The following is a 26,948-nucleotide window of genomic DNA, read 5'->3' as shown; positions in this document are numbered from 1 at the left end:
ACCCCCCAACAACCTTCCTGCAGGAATCGGGAGCAGAAGCGAGACAGCTGCGCATTCTGCCGGGAGGCAAAGAGGTCCAGAAAGGGACGCCCAAACCTAACGCACACAAGCCGAAACGCCACCTGGGTGAGAGACAACTCCAACGACCCCGGAAAGCAACGACTCAGGGCATCCGCCACAAAGTTGTCCACTCCCCGAATGTGAATTGCCGTCAGAGACAGAAGGTGACCCTCTGCCCAACAGAACAGGGGAACAACCACAGCGTTCAGAGAGGCCAAACGGATCCCCCCCTTGATGGTTCAGATACGCCACAGTCACCACATTGTCGGAACGCACCAGAACGTTCCGACCCAGGAGCATGGCACGAAACCCCATCACAGCCCGACAAACCGCCGTCAGTTCCCTCCAATTGGAGGAGCGGCGATACTCCAGGATGGACCAACGACCCTGAAGGGACTGAGACCCCAAGGTCGCCCCCCACCCCAGGGAGCTCGCATCTGTAGTCAAAACCAGAGAAGGGGTAGGCTGCAGAGGAAGACCCCGAGACAGATGCAACCCGGTCGACCACCAAACAAGAGTCGGAAGGACCACGGGAGACACAGGCAGAAGGAACCCCAAATTCCCAGACACAGGATCCCAATGGGACAGAAGATAACTCCACAGGGGGCGCAGGCGGAACCGAATCCAAGCCACCGTAAAGACCGTCGCTGCCATCAGACCCATAAGCCGCAACCAGAGGCGGACCGGAAAACAACCCCCAGCCCGAAACAGCCAAGCCAGGGAAACCAGGGTCAGGACACGAGGGACAGGCAGGAACACACGGTTGAGGTCCGTACGAAACCGGGCCCAATGAACACCAAGTCCTGAGACGGGGACAACTGACACTTCGGGATGTTGATCAGGAACCCGTGCCGACACAACGCGGAGCAAACCAACTCCCGCGCCTCCAACAACAGGACCCGGGATGGAGCATGAATCAGCCAGTCATCTAAGTAGGGGTACACCATCACCCCCTGAAGATGAAGCCAAGCCACCAAGGGAGCCACCACCTTTGTAAAAACCCTCGGGGCAGACCGCCGACCGAAGGGCAACACACAAAACTGGAAGTGACGCCCCTGAACACAAAACCTCAGGAAGCGACTGGACCGAGGATGCACCAGAACGTGGTAGTAGGCATCCTGAAGATCCAGGGTACACATGAAGTGTCCCGGAAGCTCCAAAGGAATCACCTTCTGCAACGTCCCCATGCGAACGGGAATTCTCAGAACCCACCTGTTCAGAACCCTCAAATCCAGAACCAGACGGTAACCCCCCGTGACCTTGGGCACCAGAAAAATCAGGGAATAAAAGCCCGACCCCAACTCTGCAGGAGGGACCTCCTGAATGGCCCCCTTTAGGAAAATATATCCTCCACCCCTCGAGAGAGATGAAACCTTTTGGATCGGCATGCAGGCCAAGGAGTTGGGCGGACACCGGAGTCCGGGGGGGGGGGCAGAGAACTCCACCAGATAACCCTCGCGCAAGATGTCCAACACCCAAGCATCGGAACAGGACTGAACCCAGGCGTCCAGGAAGAAGCGCAGCCGCTCTCCTACCAACAACCCGGGAACCACAGCCAAGAAGTCAGGAACGGGGTTTAGCAGGAGGAGGGGACCTAGCCTTACGATCCCGACCCCGACCAGAAGAAAACCTCCCCTGGCCCTTCCGAAACTGCCTATGAGAAGAAGGGTGGAAGAAAGGCCGAGGCTTAAAGGGAGCAGGGGCAGCAGAAGAAGCCTTAAAAGAAGAAGAGTGCTTCTTTTTCTTAAATAGCTTGTGCAATTTGTCTTCCAACTCCCCCCCAAACAGCATAGAACCCTGGTAGGGCATACGCAGAGCACAAGACTTCTGCGCAGAGTCCGTCTTCCAGTCCTTCAGTACAAGACTGCGACGAGCCGCCACACAAGCGCCGCCGGAGAGGGCAGCCGCCCGCACCACGTCAAAAGAGACATCAGAAAGCAGCTCCGCCTGACGCTCGATGTGTCCAAGAAGAGTGGAACAGTCCGTGGCATCATCCATAGACTGATAGAGGGACTTAATGTCAGACAGCAAGGACTGCGACACGTAAGTACCATAGACACCAGCCCTCAAGGCCAGATGGGAGCCAGAATACACTTTCCGGAGAGCAACGTCAGCATTTCTTGTCCACAGGATCCTTCAGCACAGCGTCCTCCGACAAGGAAGTGCGACCCACCAAACTTGCCACAAAAGAGTCAATGGGGATCGAATCTGGGAGCTCCGAAGGCATATCCTGCAGGGGGTAAAGCCAGGTCATAAAACGCGGAACCAGAATATGATCAGGATCAGCCCACTCCAGCTTCAAAACATCCTTAATAAAGGGGTGCACCGGGACATCCACCGTGGCAGAACTCTGGAACTGCCTCAGCAAAGAACTACCAGAAGTACTGGGGGTAGCCACATCAGCGAAGCCCATGTTCTCCTTGACATGACGCAAAATATCCGGCAGAGCGTCCTTGTCAACATACTTCCCCTTGAGGTCAGAGTCCCCTGCCACCGCAGACTCATCCCCAGAGGAGTCCGAAGAAACAGGAGCAGAAGCCGCCCCCCTGCTGCGAGCTCTGCCAGCACCCATCTCAGCAATGGTCTCCTTAATTAAGCGCTTCAAACGCGCATCATCACCCCCATCAGGGCGCCTGGACTTTGCCCTAGCAGAAGGAGAACGAGATGAACTCGAGGAAGAGGAAGACGACCTCTCCCTATGGCGTTACTTCTTAGAACACTTGCCCATCTTCAGAAAATGGCCAAAGAAGCACAACAAAGCAAACAGAAAGTAGCAAGAAGCAGGAATCGCCAAAAACCGCTACGCGGTACTCACCACTGCCACGCCATTTAAGCACCAAACAATTAGCCCGGGACAGGAGCGCCTGACCTCCATGAGGACGGAAGTCAGGCCGAGGAAACCGGAATCCGTCATCAAACCACAGCCAAACCGGCTTCTAGCAGGAGGCCACGCCCCCCAGAAAGCCAGGCAGACCGGGAGGGGCGACCATCGGGCAAGCGCTGGACCACACGGAACATCATCCACGCGTGGCCATACCAGCGCGAAACAGCCCCCATGCCACTCCACCCAAGCCCGGCAAGGGGGGAGAGGCAGAAAGATCCAGACGACAACGTCCAAGCAAGTCCAGCGCGGGAGCTCCGAGCTTCTCGCGCTTCAATCTCCTCTGTCAGAATGACAGAAAAAAAGAACAGAGGGAATGCTGGGACATGTACCCTTTTGTACTCCCGGTGGGAGGAGGGGTGGGGGTAAGTCCAGCATTCCTTCTTTCTTTTTTTCTGTCGGAAATAGAATTATCTCACTTGTAGACGAAGGTGTCGAGGACGGAGGGACCTGGGGGTAATAAAGTGCTGCGTTTTCTGGCTCTCTTCTTCCTCCGTTAGGAATAGTGGGCAGAGAAGGTGACAGTGGGCTAGGCTTCTTCTAGGCACATTGCCACTAGAGTCCTTCCTAGATCACTCTTAACCAGTTTACTTTGACCTGGATGTTCCACAACCACATGGTGCGCATTGGGCCTTGCTCTTCCTGAATTGTCTCTCCCCTTGCAGGACCAGGTAGACTGATTGTCTCTATCAGGAGGCAAACAGACTTGTAGCTGCTTCAGGGCAGGTACACACAGCTTCTCATGCATAAAGTCCAGGATTCAGATGGGATGCTGGCTGTTAGGCAAACACCAGTTTTGGTTGTAGAGCAGTCCTCTGAGATTTCTGTGTAGCACTCCCTTACTTGGTCATAAAGGACATGGAACTGGAACAAAGTTAGGTGGTGTTGGTCTCATTTTTATACACAACTTTTAGTCATGGAATATGCTCTGCTGTCTTAAATTGTACAAACAGTTTGGGGTGGTTCCCATTTCACATGCCCTCTTCAGGCTGTTTTCCAATGGCCCTCCCAGGCATTGGGCCTAGCCCTCAACCACCCTATGACCCCAAGCAGTATTTCTGCCTCCCTGGGAGCTGTATTATTCCAATCTGTTTCAGTGGAGGTCAGAAAGCTCACTACACCATCAAGCAGTGTATTGAGAGGGGGGAGCAGCCCCCCTGGAAATCGACTAATGCTCCCCTCTGCCCCTAGGTCCAAATGTCTTTCTGCCCAGGGGAGCATTTGTACTAACCCCACCCCACAAATGACCTGCAACAGTATTTCTGCCCCCTCCTAAGTAGCAGGTAAGAGGTCTTTAACTTCAATTTTTCCGGGTAGGAGGGACTGAAAGCCCACTATATAACAGGGAGTTGCGTGCCCACGCATCCACACATTGGGCCTAGCCTCCATCTCCAATGTGACCCAAACAGTCTTTCAGTGCCCTTCGGGGTTAAAGCATCCCCATCTTTTTGACAAGAATGGAAATTTCGTTTTTGGATGCTGTTTTATGTAGACATATTGCTAGCAGAGTTGGGCTAAGTCCCAATATCGTCCTATTTCTATGTTGAATGGCTGCACTTTTAGGGGTCAGGTCATATGTCACCTGGGGAAACCTACCAAATCCAGGCATTTCTGAAAACAAATCCCCAGGGGCAGTCCAAGATGGCGTGCCTTGTGTGGATCCCATGACATATTCTTACACACAATGCCCTGAAGATTTCAAACTTTGACTAAAATTTTACATTTGTCTTGCATCTCTGTGATACAAACTTCCAGAATCTTAGGGATCCACAAAATTCCCACCACCCTACCTTCCCCTGCTTTCCACCATTACAAGTGTTACCTGTGTGGCCGGTCCTAGCGTCCATGATGCAAAAGGCCCCAAAACGCAATGTGGAGAAATTGCCAATAGAGGTAGCTCCAGTGTTTGGACCCAGGCTCGGCAGCCACACAGGGAATGCTACCACACCCTGATATTTCTGAAAACTAGACAGCCAGGGGAGTCCAGTGGGTGTGCCTTGGGTGGATCCCACAACATTTTCTCACCCGCAATGCCTGGCAAACCTCAAATGTTGCCTAATATCGCACATTTTCCTTGTATTTCTGTGATGTAAACTTTCGGAAACAGCAGAAATCCACAACATTCCTACCACCCAGCATTTCTCCACTTGTCCTGATGAAAATGCAACCCCACTTGTATGATTTGGCCTAGTGCCACTAACAGTCACAAATCAAACCAGTAAGACTCCCATTGACCTTGGTTTGATGCTGGGCAAAATATATTGAAGAATCTATGGTAATTCCAGTATTTCATGGCCTGTGCCGAAAAGTCCTACCTTCTTTTGAGAGATAACACACATGCCTGGCTCTACCCCTTCCTACCTCACATGCCCCTGGCTGTCCGAGCCCTAACAACCTTTCAGAGCCAAGAGTGAATTCTGACTACGTTTGTTCCCACTCTGCTGATTTTTGCAGGTGAGCCTGATAAATAATTCCTCTGCCAAATACCTTTTGTATAGTCTGCTATTTATTTCCAAAACTTAGTTGGAATTTGGGAAGTTGTCATGAGCTGTAAGGCACTGTTTTCGATCATCAGATCCATATTGGCAGCACTGTCATTTAATGTTACTTCTACCCTTGAGTTTTTTTTTACTTCAATCTAAGATACAATGAATTGGATAAATGTAGCACGATTCAAGCTGTAAATCAGCGACGTTCGGCAGTGCGGTTGCTGAACATTGAGAATTGATCAGTTGCAATAAGTTATAACGGTCTAGCTGTTCCATCATTTGCATAGAAAGTGATTATGTGATATAACCTGTTCCCACCAAACCAATGAAAGTATAGGAATCAAACTATTGAGAATACAGTGTATTGCCTTGTCATCCCTGTTGGGCTCATATTCACCAGAAGGAGTGATCTTTGTTTTTGCTTATTCCTTTTCATTGAAGGTGCACAGTTCAAGAAGGAAGTAGTGGTGGATGGGCAAAGTCACCTCTTGTTGATCCGAGAAGAAGGGGGTGCTCCTGATGCAAAGGTAAACTCCTGATACCAAGGCAGCATTGAGGGCCTCCATTCAGCTACCTGTATTGGGCAAAAGCACAAGAACATGGCATGTTTTTCTTAAATAAATGTATCCTTTATGCTTTAAAGTTGGTATCCATTGTTCACCACATGAAGCAATCTCTGACTAAGCTGGCACCTAACTCCTTCTTCAAATGCCAGTGATGGAGCTTGTTATATTGTAAGGCAGGTTATAAAAAGTAGGTCCATGTGTGCCACAGCTGAGTGAGATGTATAGGTAACCACTGGGGAGATATTAACATACAGTGTAAATTGCTTATTTAGTCTGTGGGTTTTCAGAGAATCTGGTGTGGATCCATCACACCAGATTCTCCTTCATCAGACAGCTGTGTAGTGAGACAATTGTAACCTGGTCATCATTTAACTTGTTTCACCACAAATGATTTGTCTATCATTCACCATGTATTACTTCTGTATCACAGCTTGCTTAGCATTTTAGGAACATATAACATACCCAGAATACACATTTTATCAAATTAAATCGGCACATATTAACATTTAAGCATGGAGGTGTACAGTAAATGGAGGTGTACAGTAAAGAACATGTTACTTACCTTCGGTAATGCCTTATCTGGTAGACAGCCTAAAGCTCAATGCTGAGAAGACGGAAGTCCTCGTCCTCGGAACCACCCCTTCAGCACGGGACAACACCTGGTGGCCGACCGCCCTCAGAAGCACCCTGACCCCCTCAAACCACGCCAAAAACCTTGGCATCGTACTCGACTCATCCCTCACCATGAACCGACAGATCAACGATGTCACCTCCTGCGGCTTCAACACTCTCTGCATCCTCATTCAAGACCTTCAAATGGATCCCCCCGGAGTCAAGGCAGACAGTCACCCACGCGCTCATCACCAGCAGACTGGACTATGGAAACGCCCTGTACACCGGTATAAACAAATTCCTACTCCGAAAACTCCAGACCATACAGAACACTGCTGCCCGACTCATCCTTGGCATCCCCCAGCACCAAAATATCAGCCAACACCTACGTAGGCTCCACTGGCTCCCCGTGGAGAAAAGAGTCACGTTCAAATTCAAGTGAGGGAGTTTGTTAGCAGGGATTGGAAGTCTCTCGCTCGGAAAAAAGGCGCCTCACCCATGTTCAGGGTTGAGGAGTGTTTCTCCCCTAACAATCAGATAGAGGTGAATTACACCGCCCTCTGCTCGAAGATTACTTCGGTTTTGGATACCTCTGCTCCTTTAAAACATCATAGGAGTAGGGGGAGACCCTCAGCTCCCTGGTTCACGGACAGCCTAAAAAATTTGAGGCTGGAATTTAAACAAGCAGAGAGGAGGTGGAGACATGCATACCTGGACAGGGATAGGCTTGCTTGGAAAGCCAAGCGGGTGGATTATAAGAAGGAGATCCATAGAGTTAAGGCATCGCACTTCTCTAAGGTGATTCACGATGCCCCAAATAGCTCCCGCAGTATTTTTCATATTTTGAATAGCCTTATTAGTCCGGACTGTGCCAAGAATGAGTTCCCCCCCTCCCAGGAACTCTGTGAGAACCTAGCTAGGTTCTTTCAGGATAAAATCAAAATGATCATTGACGATCTGGGGGTGGAGCAGCAACAAACCGGAATTGACCCTTTAGCATTGGCTGATTGTGGCAGTCCACTGAAGCAGGTCCCGTTGAATTTCGGGGCCGTTTCTGAACAGGGGGGGGAGATAAGTCCCTCGTGGAATTCACGCAGCTGACTGCAGATGAGTTCAGGGGAGTGGCCTTTGGTATTACATCCGGGTCACCGCTTGACCCGATTCCACTAAAAATCTGGAGGGAGTTCGAGGCTGAGCTCTTTCCCACGCTTCGGCTGGTTTGTAACCAGTCGCTTACTACTGGAGTGGTTCCACCTCAGTGGAAACAAGCGGTGGTGACCCCTTTATTGAAAAAGCCCACCCTTGATCCTGAGTGCCTGAAGAACTTCAGGCCCATCTCGCTTCTACCTTATCCAGCAAAAATTGGAGAGCGGGTGGTGACAGGCACTCTTTCTAGACACCTAGACCAGCATAAGCTCCTGGAGGAAGTCCAGTTTGGCTTTCGGCCAGCCCATAGCACTGAGACGGCCTTGGTGACCGTGCTGGATGAGCTTCGTTGGCGGACAGACAGGGGTCAGGCAGGTGTTTTGATCCTGCTTGACCTGTCTGCCGCCTTCGATACGGTGAACCGTGGAATCCTGCTGGATAGGCTGAGAGAGGTGGGGGTTGCAGGTAGTGCCCTTGTGTGGTTTGAGTCCTTTCTTCAGGACAGAGAACAAGTTGTGTCCCTCCCTCCCTTCCAATCCGCCTTTTCTACCATCTCGCATGGCGTTCCACAAGGCTCGGCAGTTAGCCCGATATTATTTAACATCTATATGAAGCCTTTAATCGCGGTCATCAAACAATATAATATTGAAATTGTTAACTATGCTGATGATACGCAGCTGATTCTCTCCTTGGAGGGAGATGAGTCAACTTCTCTGGAAGTATTTCACAACTGCCTGCAAGATACGGCGGGTTGGTTGAAGGCCAATTCCCTGCAATTCAATACAGGAAAAACGGAGGTGCTATACTGCCCAAGGCCAAGGGTGCAATCTCTTCTACCCAGCAACTTCTGGCCTGCGGATTTCTCCCCATTGGTGCAGCCAGTGAAGGTAGTGCGGAAACTGGGTGTCATGTTTAACAGCGATCTTACCCTGGAGGCGCAGGTTTCGAAGATAGTAGCTGGCTGTCTAGCCATTATTAGACTCTTGAGGAAAATCCTTCCTCTGTTACCACCTCTTGCCCGGGTAGAGGTGGTGCGTTGTACTGTGCTCAGTAGGTTAGACTACTGTAATTCTCTGTTGTTGGAGTCTCCAAGTTATCTTATGGATAGACTCCAGAGAATTCAGTCTGCGGCGGCAAAATTAGCCCTGGGATGGGCTCTGGCTCAGCTGCACTGGCTCCCGGTGAGACAGAGGGTTCAATTTAAGTCTCTCTGTTTGGCGTTTAAAGCTCTCCATTGGTTGGGCAATGTTCCTTTACAAAGGAAGTTCATGCGGCATGCGACGGCCCGTAACCTACGATCCTCCTCGGCTAGGTTGGTGACAATTCCTAGGTTCAAGAAATCCAAAGCAGGAGGTAGATTGTTTGGCGTGGCTGCGGCGAAACTGTGGAATGCCCTTCCGGCTGAGCTTAGACATACCTCCGACCTCCTCTTCTTCAGGAGGAGTTTAAAAACATGGCTTTTCCTGAATCCCTAGCTGGCTATCAGTTCGGCCCCCCTCCGATATGAGTCTGTCAGCACCAGGATGCCTTTTTTAGGTGATAGTGCGCTTTAGAAGTGAAATAAAGAAATAAATAATAAAATTCCTCACCTACACCTACAAATGCCTACACTGCACCAGACCCACATACTTCAACGACAGAATCGACTTCCACATACCCAAAAGAACCTCCGATCTTCCAACCTCACACTGGCCCTCGCATCCCCAGAACCAGAGCAGGTGGAAGATCCTTCTCTCACACTACGGCAAAAGCCTGGAATGAGCTCCCGCAGACATCAGACTCGCCGCCACCCTGAACACCTTCAGGAAGGCACTCAAGACCTGGCTCATCGGCCAACGGATCTGCGACCCCCCCCCCCACCCAGCTCCTTGAGACCTTAACGGGTGAGTAGCATGCTTAAGAACCCATGATTGATTGATTGATATCTAACAGTGGTTTCATCACTGTAGAATATTCCCCAGGCAACAGACTGGATCCAGAAAATCTTGAGTAATACCTCTGCGGAGCCAAACACTCATTGTCTCTCTTGTCTGCTTTGGAAGTGACATTGTGGTGCCTGTACAGGTGCCACCTCGGTGAGCTGACATCTATGTTTTTGTAACTAATCCCACACCAAAAATGCTGAGCTATGTAAAAAAAAAAGCAATGTAACTGTTTTGACCAGTATGCCGTTTCTAAAGGATCTTTTTAGGAAAAAGAGCCCAGTTCACAGATTGGAGAGGATGGGAAGGTCAGTGAGGAATCTGCGGTTAATTAGAGTCTACCAGAAAAGTTGTTACCAAAGTTAAGTAACATGTTCTTCTGATAGACTTCTAACTGCTGATTCCTCGCTTTAGAATAGATAGAATAGATACCCAAACCATACCCTCCAGGAGGTGGGCCTGCAAACTGGCTTAGACCAAAAGGTGCTGGAGGACCGAATGGGCAAAATCCCCATTACTATGGACATGACTGCCCAATCAGTAGTGCTTTATAAATATGTGGAGGGAAGTCCAAGTGGCAGCTTGGTAGCTGCTATGGACAGGTACCTTGTGTGCTAATGAGGCTGTAGAAGTCTTGGCCTTGGGGGAGTCAGCCCACTGGCTTTTTGGGGGGTTGCTTCTTTGTCAGTGTGTAGCAGATTTTTATGCAGAGTATTATCCATCTGGAGATGGCTCATTTCTGCACAGCCTTGCCCTTTGCTCCAACGAACACAATGAAGAGCTGTTCATCCAGTGATCTTTGGTTTGATCAATTTAGAATGACTGAGTCCTTTGTGATCCAAACAAGGGAGTTTCTCCTCCTCTTTGGACAGATAAGGCAGAGCGAAGAAGGCATGCAGAGTAATGTTCTGGCCAATGTGAAAAGAGGTGATCAACTTTGGAAGAAAAGCGGCTCACCTCTGAAGAACCAGTTTGTCAGGAAGGAAGCTGGTCTTTGGAAGCTGGACTGACACAGCCTGAAGTTCATTTACCTTTCTGGACGATGTAATGGTCACCAGGAACACTGTTTTCAGAGTCACAGAGGGCAGCTATGCAGGGGCTCAAAGGAAGAACACATAAGAAAAGTAAGGACCAAATGTAGGTCCAATTGGGGCATCATAAAAGGAGTCAGAGGGAACAAATGTTTACAAAAACTGCGTCATAACGGGTGACTTAAATAGGGAAGGTTGGCCGGGCAACTGCAACAAAGCCAAGATGGCTAAAAAATAACCTTTAACACTGCCCAGAGCAGGGTCTTGCCGGCCAAAAGAAAGAACAAACAAAACCTCAGCAAGAGCTGTACAAAGGGGGTCTACGTGGAGTGAGGAACACCAAACCACAAACTTAGCCCGAAGGCAGGCATAGACCGTTTTAGTGGAAGGATGCCTGGTTGCCAAATTGGCATCAAAAACTTCAGGAATAATATTGAAAACTCAACTGTCCCTGCTCAATTTCCATGCATGAAGGTAGGGCCTGGCAGGTTTTGGAGCAGGACTCAGCCCTATTGTTGCAACAGGAGATCCTCCCGAAGGAGCAACCTGACCGGAGGATAGATGCTCATGCTCAGAAATTCAGGATATCATACTCTCCATGCCCAATCCAATGGCACTAGGGTGACTTGGGCCTGGCCACTCCTGATGTTCTTGTGAACCCAGGGCAATAGTGGCATCAGCAGAAAGGCGAACTGGTGTCCTGAATTCCACTCAAGGCAGAACGTGACTCTGAGTGAGCGCCACTATCTAAACTCCAGCATGCAGAAATGCTGACATTACCCATTCTCGGTGGTGGCAAATAGATTTAACCAAGGCTGTCCCCAGTCTCAAATGAGACCTTACATCACCTCCAGATGTAGACACCATTTGTGATCCACAACGCATTAACAGCTGAGTTTGTTGTAGTATCACATGGCGGTTGTGTTGTCCAAGAACAACTGAACCAGCCTTCCTTTGCTAGATGGAAGTGAGACTTTCAATGCAAGAGAATCACCCTAAGTTCCAGAAGATTGATGTAGAGCTGGGACTCTGCCAGAGACAGACATATGATCTCCACCTCTCCCAGATGGCTGCCACCATCCCAGGAGTGATGCATTTTTCACTAATGTGAACTCTGCGTGGGGAAGTAAGAGGGAACTTCCACTGACCCAATTGTGGTTCATCAGCTACCACTGCAGATCTTTTCCAGTTCCCCATGAATATCTGGACCATGTCAGCAAGATTCCCCTGATGATGCACCCACTGGGATTTCAGGTCCACTGCAGACTCTGTATGTGCCAGTGGCCATGCTTCACAAGCAGGATACAGTAGGACAGGAGACCCAGTAGTGTCATTGTCAATCTCACAAAAATAGAGGATAGAGGCTGGAAAATCGGACTCACAGTTTGAATATCACAGAGTCGCCATACCGTTGGATAGGTGTGGAACAGCACTGTTTCCAGAATGTCTCTGATGAAAGGGAGTGTCTGAGGGGCAGTCAGGTGCAACGTTTGCATGTTGATAGTTGTTATAAATGGGGTCTCTAGTGGGCAGAGGTATGTACCCTGTCCAAGTAGGGCCTCACAATCCTAGTCAGGGTATGTGTAGTACACACTAAGTTTACCTGTGTTCACCCTTTGGTAGCTTGACTCAGAGCAGTCAAGCTAAACTAAAGATTCAATGTGTAAAGTATTTGTGCACAAACACACACACAAACACACACACAGTGAAAACACCACAAACATACTCCAGAAAAATAGCCAATAGTAATCTGAGTAAAACTAAACCAAAGCGACAAAAATCCAAAATTATCAAGTCAAGATGTAGATTTTTCAGTTAAATGCAGTTATAGAGTTTAGAAACAAAATAGCTCTGGTCAAGGCTATTTCAACGTGCATGATGGAGTTGAATCTACAAATTCAGGCCAACCACGAGGGATCCTCAGTACAGTACCTTCGAAATGTTTAGAAACAGATGTTGCAGGACGTCAGGAAGGTGAGTCGCTGCATAGGCAGGTGTGGCGTTTGTTCCTTACTACAATGTAGGTCGTTGGAGCTTCGGCGCTAGGGATAATGCTTTGCACAACGGAGGTGAGGTGTCAATGAAGCAAGTGAGGCATCAGTTCCTGGAAACGGTGTAGAGTCATTGAGCCACTGATGCCTGGGGATGAAGCGAGGAGCTGGGATGTGTTGCAGTGAGGTGTCGGTACTGCTGGCGTTGCGTTGTCGATGAAGCGTTGAGGGTCAAGCTACAAGGCGTTGAGGTTGCAGCGTTGATGTCACACCACGGGGTCACTGGTGTGGCAGCAGGTCGGAGCCAGGCGCCACGGACTTCGGTGACTCTGTACTTGGGACTTCCTCTGTGGCGATTTCTTCAGAGGCGCTGCGGTGACATCGGGGTTTCTGTTATAAGTCATGCTTGTTCCGTTCAGTGGGACCACTGATCCAGTACTGGCAGCGGCATTCTGTCGAAGTGTGGTGCCGGTTCCGGACACGTGCTTCAAGTCAATGTTTTATTTTAGCACAGCAACCCACTTACAATGACCCAGAAACTGGATTTGGCACCCCATTGGCAGAGAAGGGATCTCAGCAGAGTAGCCCAGGTGCTGCAGGTGAAATCTTTGATGGCCCTGAGACTTTCAACAGGAGGCCAGCTCAATTCAAGCCCATGGAGAACCTTTAGAAAGCAGGATGCAGAGAACACCCACCGCAACATCCACTGCATGCCCCTTTCACGCTAATTTTAGCGTGAAAGGGGCCCTATTACCAAGGCAGCGTTAAGCCACTTAACGTGGCTTTTAGCCACGTTATGTGGTTTAACACTGCCTTGGCAATAGGGTGATGACCCTATCGCCACCACAACATCACAAAAAGTGACGCTGTGGTGGAGATAGGGGATTGGTAATATGCCCCAACATGTTTTTGCTTCCTGGTGACTCCTATTAATAAGATGCTTCGCTAAAATGGTACACACATCCTGACCTGTCTAGGTACTGTTAAACAAACAGCAGTGGTTTCATAATTCAGACGAAGGGCAGTATAATCATGAAACACTTTCCACCAATGCGAAGTGTAGAAAACATTTTAGAGTAACTTTCTGCCTATCAGACTAAAAAGACCAGATGGGCAAGTGCCTGAGGATATTAAAACACCCCTCAAACTATTGTTGTTTTTGTTTATAGTTTGTAATGCTACGATGCTGGATGAATTGTGGACTGTACTCTTTATCCTACACCAAATGTTATTATCTACAAGTCTATCATCGTATGGAAATCCTGTACTGATCTTTATAAACTCAAAATTTGTTTAAAAAAAAAAACCACCCCTCATACTATGTTATGTCCCTGCAGGTACGTCAGAAAGAATTCGAAATTATTAGACTGATTAAAAAAAATGCTTTCAGCCAGGACTGGGGTTACTGTCACTTTGGCATTTACCTGGTAGGCTGCAGGCTAGAGGACTGCTCGGCTTATTGCAGCCTGGTACTGCTGTGAATCTTTTTGGCAGGGTTGTTTTTGATTTCCTGTCCGCCCCTGAATGTTTTCCGTTTGGGATAATGGTTTGAGCCATCACTACAGTCGGTATCGCTGACTTTGCCCTCAGGGTGTGCATATTTAAAAGGACAGGTGGGCCAGAATGCAGTTTTGACGAGGAAGAGGCCTGTGTCCTTAGCGCTCAGTGTCTAGTCCAGAGCCGTGCACACACAGAAGCGTCATCATGAATTATTCAGCGCCCCTCCTCGCTCACAGACAGGCGACTACTGCGCTGTAACTCGAGCCGGCCTGCGCTGCTTCGTGTGTGTGTGTGTGTGCTTTTAACTCTCTTCCTAGGACCGGTTTGGACATTCACTTCCTCCTCTCTTGTCATTGCCGTCTAGTTTGCGAGCTGGGTGGATGCGGTGATCTTCGTGTTCAGTCTAGAAAACGAGGCGAGCTTCCAGGACATATTCCAGTACTACTCCCTGCTAGCCAACTATCGCGCCGTGTCCGACATCGTCATCGCCCTGGTTGGGACTCAAGGTAAGGGCACGTTTACACTGATTTAAATGAAAGATGTCCATTTCCATGAGGGAGGACGTGTGGCCTTACAGCCAGGCTGCTTACTCTCGACCTGGAGAAGTAGGCACGAGTCTCGGCGTCGGCTCAGCATCTTGTGATTCTGGGCAATTCATGTAATCTCTCTGTGCTTAACATTAGGAAAGCAATCTCGCTCTCATGTTAAGCGCTCTAATACCATTTGGCCAATTTCACGCTACATAAAACTGCAAAAGATAAATAAATACATTGACTCTGGTAAATTAAATGATGCAAACTCAATCAGGGCCACTCCTCTAGTTCTGTGCCCTGGAGCCTGTTGCCATATGAGGCTGGTTTTATCCATGTCACCCCTGCTGAAAGGTGCATCAAGCACAGATTTCATACAGACCGGTGCCATAGAGTATACATAGAGTGAACTTAATGCCCACCCCTTTCAACCGCTGTTTATTTTCAACCAGCCTTTTCTGCATTGATTTGACACTTTTTCATTTCGGTCTTTTGCTCTGCCCAGTGGAAGGCCCTCATCTCTCACCTGATGCTATTGGCAGTGTCAGTCTATATTTCACCTCCAATCGATTGCTTGCATTAAGCTGCATGAGAGACTTCATTGCAACTACAGACCCGGCATACACACATCTCTCTCTCTCTCTCTCTCTTTTTCTCTATTTCTCTCTCTCCCTGTCTCCCTCCCTCTCTCTATCTCTCTCTCCCTCCCTCTCTCCTTATCTCTCTCTCCCTCTGTCTCACTCACTTTCTGTCTCCCTCTTTCTCTCTTTGTCTCCCTCCCCTTTTCTCTCTGTCTCCCTCTCCCCCTCTGTCTCCCTCTATCTGTCTCCCTCCTGCTGTCTCTGTCTGTCTATCTCTCTCTCCCTCTATCTGTCTCCCTCTGTCTCCGTCCCTCTGTCTCCCTTGCTCTCTCTCTCTCTCTCCCTGTCTCCCTCTCTCTGTCTTCCTCTCTCTGTCTCCCTCCCCCTGTCTCCCTCCCTCTGTCTCCCTCTCTCTCTGTCTCCCTCCCTCTGTCTTCCTCTCTCTCTGTCTCCCTCTCTCTCTGTCTCCCTCTGTATCTCTCTGTCTCCCTCTGTCTCCCTCCCTATGTCCCTCTCCCTCTGACTCCCTCTGTCTGTCTCCCTCTCTCTGTCTCCCTCTCCACCTGACTCCCTCTTCACCTGACTCCCTCCACATGACTCCCTCCACCTGACTCCCTCCCTCTGTCTCCCTCCGTCTGTCTCCCTCCTTCTCCCTCCCTCTCTCTGTCTCTCTCTGTCTCCCTCCCTCTGTCTCCCTCCCTATGTCTCCCTCCCTATGTCTCTCACCCTGTCTCCCTCCCTGTCTCCCTCCCTCTGTCTCCCTCTCTCTCCCTCCCTCTCCCTCACTCCGTCTCCACCTGACTCCCTCCCGCTGTCTCCCCCCTCTGTCTCCCTCCCTCTGTCGCCCTCTCTCTCTGTCTCCCTCTCTCTGTCTCCCTCTCTCTGTCTCCATCTCTCTGTCTCCCTCCTGCTGTCTCCTTCCCACTGTTGCCCTCCTCCCTGTCTGTCTCCCTCCCTCTGCCTCCCTCTCTCTCTCTCTCTGTCTCCCTATCTGTCTTCCTCTCTGTCTCCCTCTGTCTGTCTCCCTCTGTCTCCCTCTGTCTCCCTCTCTCTGTCTCCCTCTCCCTCACTCCGTCTCCCCCTGACTCCCTCCCTCTGTCTCCCTCTCTCGGGCTCCCTCTCTCGCCCTCCCTCTCCCTCCCTCTCTCTGTCTCCCTCTGTCTCCCTCCGTCCCCCTCACCGTGTCTCTGTGTCTCTGCCACGGTCTGTCTCTGTCTTTGCCTCTATCTGTCTGTCCCTGTCCCTGTCTCTGCCTCTATCTGTCCCTGTCTCCGTCTGTCTCTGTCTCTCTCTCTGTCTCTCTCCCTCTATCGCTGTCTGTCCCTGTCTGTCTCTACCTCTATCTGTCTCTGCCTCTATCTGTCTGTCTGTCCCTGTCTCTATCTAGCTCTGTATGCCCCTCTCTCTATCTGCCTCTCCCTCTATCTCTACAGGTCTCTATCTGTCTCTGTCTCTATCTGTCTCCCCTCACCCAGCTCTCACTCCCTGCTGTCCCTCACCCGGCGTGTGTGTCAGCCTGGGCTGAGTCAGCTTCCCAGGCACACACACAGCCGCACCCCAGTACTTCACAGGTCGTTAAAAGACCATTTACTTGTTAATGAGGCTTTGATGTGTTTCGCCTCTTCTTAGCGCCCTTGCAGCTCCCCTCTATCTCTGGAATCACCCGGCCCCCATAGAGCTGACACTCTGTAAAAAAAAATCAACACAGGTATGATGTCTGCAAGGTCCACGGGCCGCTAATAAAGGCTTGCCGGGCCGCTGGCGGCCCGCGGGCCGTACTATGAGTACCCGTGCTTTAGGGACTCTAAAATGCTTTTTTGAATAGGCCCCAGGTCAACATTGAGGTGAAACCATGAGGGGTGGCACTGGATAGGAACAAAGAGAGTGCAGCACTGGGGCTGCACAGCCTGGTGGCAATGACACAACACCACTCAGGGAAGCCCAGTGTGTTAACAATACGATGACAGCTTTGAAGCATGGTGTATTAGCAATGACACAATACACAGGTGACAATGTCCACAGCTGTTCACGGTGAGATGGCACTATTGAGGGCAAGATATGTGTGGAACGAGCGAACACTTTTAGGGGAAGCACGTGCTGATAAAAATGAGATGAAACCACTCATTGCAGCACTGTATGTTCACAAGGAGTTGAAATTCGAATTGATTCTTGAAAAAGAAATGATGCCATGGAATACAGCGCAGATGCAGCGTATTAAGAAAAGTTAGGTGGCATCACTGACGGTAAGATAGTGTGGTAACGGTGACACAACACAATGGACGTCTGCACAGGGCATTAACAATGAGCTGGATACCTACCCCTGAGCGCAGCAGTAGATGAAAACCTAAAGTGCAACACAGCCCGTTAAGAAGGAGTTTCAGGTATTAGTGGCAGCACACTATGTTGGCTGCACTTAAGATACCAGTAAAGGCAGTTTAGGTGTTACACTGAGGGCAGCACAGTGTGCTAACAGTTGGATGGCACCACTGATGGGTAGATTGGAAGTTAAGATTCATGTGTTCCTGAGTTACCTCTTTTTCTTCATAAACAGTTGATGTTGACTACATGTGAGTTAGGCTTCAACAAATATAATAGCATGCCAAGTGCCCACCCTTGGCATGGCTGCTACATTCAACCAGTATTTGAATTGATGAGTGCTGCTTGGCAAAACATGGTACTGAGTACTTCCACCACTGGAAATCAGCATTAGGCTGGAGCAATCATTTAAAAATTCATAGAGAAAAAGATGTGACTTTGAAATCATCTTATACTGTGTTTGTGCATGTGGTAAAAATGAGCGTTGAAGTAGCTTGAGTTGTAGGTCAAGCTGATCTTTTTGAGCTTAAAAGCGAATTTGTTCTGTATTGTAGACAAAATCAACTCCAACAACAAGAGGGTGGTGGATGACGCGCGGGCCCGAGCCCTGTGTGCGGACATGAAGCGGTGTATGTACTACGAGACGTGTGCCACCTATGGGCTGAACGTGGACAGGGTCTTCAACGAAGGTAGGACATGCAGGTGTCTCTTGGGCTGGGACACACTCAGGACCTGAGCAGTCAGTGGTGTTAGGTTTACATGCAAGCAGAAGCAGCATCACAGTACAACACACCATTACTTACATTGGAATTGTTGCCTAGTTGTGGTTTTTTAGCTTTGTTTATGTGTTACAATGCTTTGTCTCTTCTGACCCTTTCTTTTTCAGTTCACAGCAGGACATATTTTTACCTTCACAAAATGCCAGAACAAGACACGGGGTGCCACCGTCTATTGAACTAGCCCTTTCAGGAAGGTGGAACTCCCTCTTCTGGGTGTTATGGTTGTGATAGTGTACACACCGCTGGCGGTTCACATTAACTACGTTACATCTACAGTAAAAGGCTGTGTCCTTCTATCCTGAAGTACTTTTCCACACCGTAATACAATATACTGCTTCCAAAAACCTGAAACCAATCCCTATTAAAGCAGCAATATCCAGCTCAAAGAAGAGAATTTTTATATGTCGTCTGAGAAGCCTAAAAACGATTATTGAAAAGTGATGACGTCATGCCAAGCATCTAAAAAAGCACATTACTGCTAAATCTATTTTCAAAAAACTTTTTGTCACAGATGCTGACGCTTGTTTTTCTTTATTGAACCACTGATAATCAGACAAATTAATAGAAGAACCTCTGGAAGATTTACCCTGGCCTAAAACCACCACTTATGACGTAGCAATGATTAACTGAACTGGATGACTAATTCAACCACAGATCTTTAAAAGACAAGTTTCAGTAATAAAAAGTAGAAGTAAGGTTTTCTAAACCCAACCAGGGGAATTTTTTTGCATGTTTGGTTCCGTATTCACAAGTGAGACTTTTGAAATCCCCACATGAACTGCTTTGGCATGGAAATCCTTCATTGGCCTTAACATGCTGTAGAGTGTAGACTCTTAAAAAGCTCAACGCAAACTGGATTGTTGTGTCTGGCTCTCGCTGAGCGCCACTACCGTGGGTACAAGATTATAAATTTGGATATTTTGTTACAAACAAAAGTTGTTTCTCACTGTTAGTGTTAGACATGAATTCCTTTTCTGAGAGCCTTTCATCACAGCACTGGCTCTCTGCTCTGATGGAAAGCACAGCGAACAGCTTCTGGAAGGTAGGGGAAGGGAAAGTACAGTGGGTGGTGGGGTTGGATGGGGATAGGAAGGAGAGGCCATGTTATGTGTGTCTCTCCAATGGCTCCTCTGCCCCTAAGAAGCGGCTGGAAGCAGGGTTAGATGATTTTCAGGGACACACAGAACATAAACTTATAGATGGGTAAAAAAATTGAGTTTCTTTTCACATTAGGGTTCTGAATCCCATCAAAGACAACTCGAGCTTCACTCTTGTCTATTTGATATCACTCACCCCTCAATGAAAAACGTCCCCGTTATTTGACTGTTACCCATCTGTAGCTCTATATGATTTTTGGAGCTTGTCTGATAGGTGCTCATTGGTACTTGTTTATGTACCGCACAAAGGTGAAGCCTTTAACCAACATTTAAGGAATGAAACCTGTGAATCACAATTTCAGCACATACGGGTGCTCAACCCGTGAAGTATCTAACTGGTTTAATACGTGATTTCTTCTATATACTTCTTGGTGCTGTAATTGAGTCTAGATTTATACTGAGAGTTTTCAAAGCGTAAGCCAATTAGAAATGAACTTAGGTCAAGAGGCAGTGAATGCCATAATGGCTGGGTGCTGGTGGAAAAGTAGCAAACACCCATGTGGGCTCTCTAAGGATATTCAGTTGCCTGGTAGAAACAGAAGCCAGCGAACAAGGAGGGACAAATCCTGAATCATCCTCTCTAAGAAGTCCTAAACACTATAGGGCTCAATGGACAATGATATACTGCCCCGCGTTCCAACAGTGGTGGAACTATCAGGAGGTATGAATACCCAGGGACATAGGGATACTTTATTTAGTTATTCAGTCACACTCTTCCCAGTGCAGTTTTACCATTGAATTACCATCTCCGGAGAGTAGATGGAAAGTCAAAATGTGTGTTTTACTTCATTGAAAAACCATGCCTCCCCCCGTGGGGACATTTGTGATGGAAAAACTGTGGAATTCAAATTGACAGGACAACTCAGACTATCAAGTGCAAACAGGATTGCAGTCGATCGCAGTATTCATGCGGCACTCAGAATAAGGCAATCAAGCATCGGAGGCCTCTTGTAGTCCAGAGTAACGTAATCCCTTCTCTACAATCCACTGCCTATGCACACTACGGTGTTCTAGGGACTCTGCACCCAAAGGAGCTGAGAACATGAGGACTAAGTGTAGGTGCTATAAGCATAACTCAAACTGTCTGCAGATCCAATAAATTGAATGTACGTTCAGTGACTGTAAGTGAAGCTCATTTATATTGTTCTCTTTAAAATCTGACATGGGCCTCGCCTGGATTCACTTAATGACATTATTTCTTGGAGCTTCTGAGCTTGTCTAATTAAGGCGGAGATGCATCCATGGCCCGTCCTCCTAAACGTCCTCAATGTGACATTGCTGGCAACAGGAATATGTACTGCACTTGCCCTTTTTCATCTTTTATTTATGCTCAGACCAAAGACCTGTGTCTTTTTCATTTATGCTAAGACCAAGGACCGGTGTCTTTTTCATTTATGCTCAGACCAAGGACCGGATTCTTTTTCATTCATGCTAAGACCAAGGACCGGTGTCTTTTTCATTCATGCTAAGACCAAGGACCGGTGTCTTTTCTGGATCAAGGTCTCATAGGTGTTTTTATATATATTTTTTTCCCGATTTCAGGACGAAACATAAAGCAGGCATTAGCTACTTTCAGAGAGAGGATTTGTAAAACCAATCATTTTATTTTTTAAAAGGAGCAAATCAAAATACTTAATATCAGTCCAATCTAAAATATAGCACCTTAAAATCCTCTTCAAAACCCTGGTCAAAAATATACTGGGTCTACAGTAGTTTCCTACAGTCCGAAAAAATGACGAAACTATCTACAATTCCATAAAAGAAATAGAAATGCCACTTTCCTCTACTAGGAACATTTGGGCGTAAGAGTAGTACTCGGTGTGGATGAAATTTAGTTTTTAAAAAGGAAACACGTTACAAAAAGGTTCAACAAAAAATGTTCTTGACTCTTCCACATCACGGTCCCTGCCCGGATAGGTGCGCTCTATGCTGGATTAATGCACAATACAGGACCTAACCAGAGATCACATCATAGTGTGAAATGCGGGAAGGATAAACGGACATCACAGAATTACAGATGATGAATAGAAGTTCCTTCTTCGATGGCTTGGTGTGATAGATCTTAAGGGTTATGTATGTTTGGTCATTTAAGTATGTATTTATGGACACATATAATCACAGTCGTGTGTATGTGCGTGTACTCCCGTTCCAGTTTACCTCAGTCAGTTAACATGTGAGAAAATGAAACAAATTTGTCCTAGTGCCCTGTCTTTGAAGAGGAATCCACAATGAGATGTCCTGCTTATGGCACAACGTTCACTGGTGCAAAATACAGAACAAGCAATAACATACTGTCCTAGCAAAAAATGATTTTCATAAAACATAGTGGGAGCAAGAAGGGAAGAGACGTGGAGGGGATATTTGGAGTTGAGGGGAATTTTCTAATGAGCAACATAAAGAACAACAATTTGGGAAGTTGAGGTTTATAAATTGTTTGACCGGCGTCCGGACTGCAAGAGGTAGAAGTGATGCAGTGAACTTTTAAGTTCTGCTTAAGCTGCAGAAAGAGACTGCGAGCAGCCTACCATCAGAGCACCTATGTTAGAAGGTAGGACTTGGGGGAATATGCCAGTTTCCCCACCTTTATTTGTGTTTGAAAATAGCATCCTTAATTAGAAAATCTGGGAATATTCAAAGATGTTGCTGAATTATGTTATTTCATTTTTATAACGGGTTTCATGCTTCCAGAAGACATGATAAGCTAGATATGTCTTGGAACCCTAGAGCTTCTGTTCGGAATATAACATTTCTGAAACAGGATGTGAAAAACAAAGTTGTTACATATTAAAAATTCAATTTTGGAACACGTCTTGAAAATGCTGATTAAAATATGATGGAAAATAGAAACTGTTGCTAGCTAGAAACTCAAAGAAAGAGAGTAGAAACGTTTGGCTAAGAAACTAACATTGCACTGAAGTTGACTGATAGTAATATAACTTTCTAGAAAGAAAATCCAAAGGAAAAAAAATGCAAATAGTTATTACCAGTATACCAGACAAAAAAGCTGCAAATCTTCTCAAATCTAAGCTGCATGAAGGAAAGCAGAAAAGGGCTTGTAAAATTAGGAGGGCAAAAAGAAAGCTATCTAACTCAATAGGAATTAAAAAAAGTTCCAGGGCTAAAATAATTCCAAATACCAAAGACCAGATTCTATTGATGGAGAAACGCGTTGTGTTTTATAATATCAAATAAGAGAAATTTTAAAGAAAAAGTATATGGAAACAGAACTCATGCTTAACAAAATTTGCCCCTGATAGTAGAACCTGAAGGTGTAGCAATGAGGCATACATTATGAGCTTTGGTAAACCAAAGTGGTAAAGGCCATATTAAGTTTAGACAATGACTGTTTCGTTCTGAGTGAGGTGGTAAGTGAGTGAGATATGCGAGTGCCCTATAAGCCACCCACGTGAGAGGTGTATGCGTATGATAATGTGATATACCCAAGACTAATCATAAGGCCACAATGAGATAAAAAGTTGAAAAATGATATGCAAAATGTACACATGTCCCAGAAACACTCAAAAGCAGGAATGCATGATAAAGTTCAAATCTGAAACCATCAATTGTAAAATCGTGTGACATCTGCAAATTGTAACCTAACTGAAGAATAAACAACTGAAGAACACACCCAAACCACACGTCCAAGAAATAACACACCCACTCCATCTCAGAATCATGCTTAAAAAGCTACAAGAAAAAAACCTTGGCATGCAAGAAAATGAATGGTTGTGAGGCAAAAGGATTCAAACCCTTTCTACTTTTCAATCATACCAAATCTAAGCTGCTCAAAAACGTTTAACCTTTTCCTAGATAATTAAATTAGATCATTACCACTGCTAGATGAGCTTGGCCAGTTATGAGATACATTTAATTAATCTATACAAATAGTAGGCTTTAAACCACCTATAGCAGAGGCACCGATTCTACAATCGACTGCTGAGGCCAGCAAACTAATTATGTAGCAAGCTCAATAGTTTGAGATATTATCAGGAGATCAAAAAAACAAGGGCTAGCTTATCCTTTTCCTATTAACAGTATATGGAGATGTCATATTAGTGGCTAGAGCAGATACATATTATATATTGAATTAAAGTAAGCTCTTCTCCTGATCATTAGCTTAAGGTGGCATAGGGTGGTACAAAGATATTCTTGGGTCAGCAATTCTGCACGCATACAAATTGTTTCATTTCTCTAGATGCAAAATCCATTTTCATAATCTCTTTGGGTACAGCTTTCATGGAGATTTCCCCTGCTACTCTCCCCTCTTGCTCACGCCCTGCCAGTCTCATCTCACTCTCACCTGCATGAGCAGCAAGTCCGCCTTTGTTAAATCACAATATAGCTGATTTATGGGAAAGTTACAAACCAAAGCTTAGAGAATAATCTAGCAGAACGGCTTCTTTATGCTTTGCACATTTAAGTGATTTTTTGTGCATCACCAATCTACAACAAATGTCTGAGCATTCCTTGATGAATGATAAATTGGTCTACTTGAAAGTTCAATCATGTGGTCTCCTGACTACTGGCTTGATCTCAGCAAAACGTTCAATATGCCCTCCGGTACGTGGACCACCGATTTGAATAAAAAAGACCTTCTGCTCCCACCAAAGTCTCCCTAGGCTCCGTTTTATGCACACGACAAGTTCATAATCCACAAATGCTGGGCATGAGCAGGCCAGCTCTACCTTCTGAATTTATTTAGGACTTATGCTCCTCATTGGTGAGCGCCCTTACTCCCCACAATATTGTCCATGTGCAGATTCATTAGCAAAAAATAGAAGTTTCTCTGAGGTCATTCCCGAGCTATCGAAGTATCGTTTAGCATCCAACCTCTTCATCTTATCTTTTTACCTACCTCTGTATTCCTCCCATTCCTTTTTTTCTACCACATGTTATGCTTCTAGAAACGATTTTGTTGGTGCGGTGTGCCTTATAAATCCAATAAATACATATCTAAATAAACATGAGAGCTGTTGGGCAGTCAACAGTCCCAACATACTTGACCGGAAGGCAATTGGAGTGCTATTTAGTCACAAAAATGTTAATGGGTACATACAGAGGTTTCCTGTTACACTTGAAGGTACTTTTATACTTTTTAGGAATTCACAAAATAGTTCAACTGTGGAAAGGCGTACACCAGTCGTAGGTTTCCAGGAATACTCCTGCGAAAGACTATGCATCCACATATGTGTTGTTAAATAGCAAACTGAACCTTTGGCATTGTTAATAAGTATCTATTACTACCTAAGAACCCACTTTAACCAACCTTATGAAAACACAATATAGAGTTGAAACCCACAAGTTTGTTTGAAGCAAGTGCATAACTCAACAAGCTATGTAACCATAAATATAACAATGGACGCGCATTAGCACAAAGATCGCAGCAACAATAACATTAAGGCAAGATGGTGGACACACCTTAACCCGAGCAGCAAATCTGAAGCATCCTGCTCACGCTGCTGGCTGACCACTTGCCTCTGTACTTCATTCTGTTCTGCCTGATGTGGGGGAGCAGGTGAGGTGATCCCGCCTGAAACTGCGCACTTCTACATGCTAGCAGTAGTATAGGCCCCATGGATTGGAAGCAGGCAGCACCAATGGCCAACAGGATGCTGCGACCAATGTGACTCTGCTGGGCCTGCAACAATAGCATGCAAACCCCATTGGCTCTCCTGCATGAGGCACAATGCACTGGTGCTTCCGGAGCAGGCATTTTGGGGGTGGCAGAGCAGAAGAGGGGACAGCTACAGCAGTTATGCCATAGAGAATAAAACAGTGTGTAATTGGCTGCCATTGGATGGACCTTCCCTCCCTGAACATGGAGGGAGCCTCCCATTGGGACTTTGCTGGGGAGAGGAGGTGAAAACGTGACAGTGTGATGCCTTTGAAAGCTGGCGGGGACCCAGATTAGGGGAACTACTCGGTTAATTGAAAATCGCCTGCTCTTGCTGTACCCATCAACAAGACAAAGAGTGGTGGCTGGCCATGGGGGATAAGCGGGCTAGCCCATTTTTTGGGAGAACAGTGCTCTGGCTGGAGAAATCATGAAGAGGATATTTAAGGAAGAGGCAGGGGGAAGAAAGATCTGCCCAGGCGTGACTGATTTTCCTCATCTTAACCCCCACCCATTTAACTGACAGATTCTCTGTGGTTGGGGGACTGACTCCTCAGTCCCAGACTTGAGCACTCAGTAGGCCTCACTGATTCCCTGTGGGACACAGAATGCAGGAACAACTAGAGCACCAAACCGGCTTCTGCCACTCAGACCTTATTGTGGTCAGCCCTTTTGTTCCCACATGCCCCCAGAGGGCCCAATGGATACAATTCCTGAAGCCTAATGGAACAGATCCTGGGGATGTTGGCTTGTGGAACCCCTCCAACCCAGCATCAAACATATCACACCATGGCGGAAAGGCACTGGACCACACAGTGGTAAAAAAACAAGACAGGGCACACTCCCAATCAGGGAAAAATTGATAAATACAGACACTCTGTTGGGCCAGCAGCAGAGCTTTGCCTGGTCCAGCAACATTGCCATCCTCACAAGGGAAATACGGCAACTCCACAGAAATGTATTTATTTATTTATGGAATTTTTATTGCGCGTACAAATACCCGAAGGTGTCTCGGCGCATGTGGGGGCTAGCAGGACCAAAACAGCAAAAAATCACTGGTTAAACAACCATGTCTTTAAGAGCCTGCGGAAGCTCATCAAATTGGGGGCATTTTTGATAGTAAGTGGGAGAAGGTTCCAAAGTTTTGGCGTAGCAACCAGAAAACGTCTGTCTCCCCAAGTTGCTGTTCTTGTGCGAGGTACCAATAGGAGGCATGTGTTGGCGGATCTCAGCAATCGTTTAGGGGTGTATATCTGAAATGCATCAGTCAGAAACTTGGGGCCTACGCCATGCACTGCCTTATAAGCAATGCAGAGGGCCTTAAATTTAATTCGACCCTCTACTCTAAGCCAATGAAGCTGGCGAATGGCGAGAGTAGTAGGCTGGCGGCGAGGAATGTCTAAAAATCATCCTGTAAATTATTCAATCTTCTAAAGCCTCCTTAAAAGCAAAAATAAGTAAAATGGACATGGATATTTTTCTACTGTGGCACGACCGTAGACATGTTGTTAAGAGGGTGACGGAGACACAAGGTCGTATTTGCTGGTTGGAGAACATCATGAAAGAAATGCAAGCGACAGTCACCCTACTGAAAACGTCCTAAAAAATTCTCACAGGAATGGGTGGAAAACAGAGAAAGAAAGAACAATCTGAAGTTCCTGGAGTTTCCTGAAGGAGGTTGAGGAGTCCCGCCCAAAGCTCTTCCTTGAGATAATACCACAGATCATCTCTCACAATGCTTTGTAATAGAACAAGTGCACCGGGCAACCGACC

The 26,948-nt window shown here is 47.0% G+C and overlaps 1 protein-coding gene and 1 long non-coding RNA gene across 5 annotated transcripts in view; one reads left to right on the top strand and one right to left on the bottom strand.

Annotated features, from left to right (window-relative positions):
* AGAP2 (ArfGAP with GTPase domain, ankyrin repeat and PH domain 2) overlaps positions 1 to 26,948 on the top strand; it is a 1,117,996-nt gene that overhangs the window by 667,541 nt on the left and 423,507 nt on the right. For both annotated transcript variants that reach the window (XM_078688707.1, XM_078688698.1), the window contains exons 4-6: positions 5,872 to 5,957; positions 14,563 to 14,704; positions 18,180 to 18,314. In XM_078688707.1, the coding sequence (XP_078544833.1) occupies positions 5,872 to 5,957; positions 14,563 to 14,704; positions 18,180 to 18,314 (363 nt within the window). The remainder of the gene's footprint in view (positions 1 to 5,871; positions 5,958 to 14,562; positions 14,705 to 18,179; positions 18,315 to 26,948) is intronic.
* LOC144829512 (uncharacterized) overlaps positions 5,263 to 26,948 on the bottom strand; it is a 354,617-nt gene continuing 332,931 nt past the window's right edge. For all 3 annotated transcript variants that reach the window (XR_013610689.1, XR_013610691.1, XR_013610690.1), the window contains one exon: positions 5,263 to 6,004. This is a non-coding gene — a long non-coding RNA (uncharacterized LOC144829512). The remainder of the gene's footprint in view (positions 6,005 to 26,948) is intronic.

This window comes from Lissotriton helveticus, chromosome 1_1, assembly GCF_964261635.1.
Source record: "Lissotriton helveticus chromosome 1_1, aLisHel1.1, whole genome shotgun sequence".
Taxonomy (NCBI): domain Eukaryota; kingdom Metazoa; phylum Chordata; class Amphibia; order Caudata; family Salamandridae; genus Lissotriton; species Lissotriton helveticus.
Note: the sequence above shows the minus strand (reverse complement) of the source record. Positions and strands in the feature narration are given on the sequence as shown.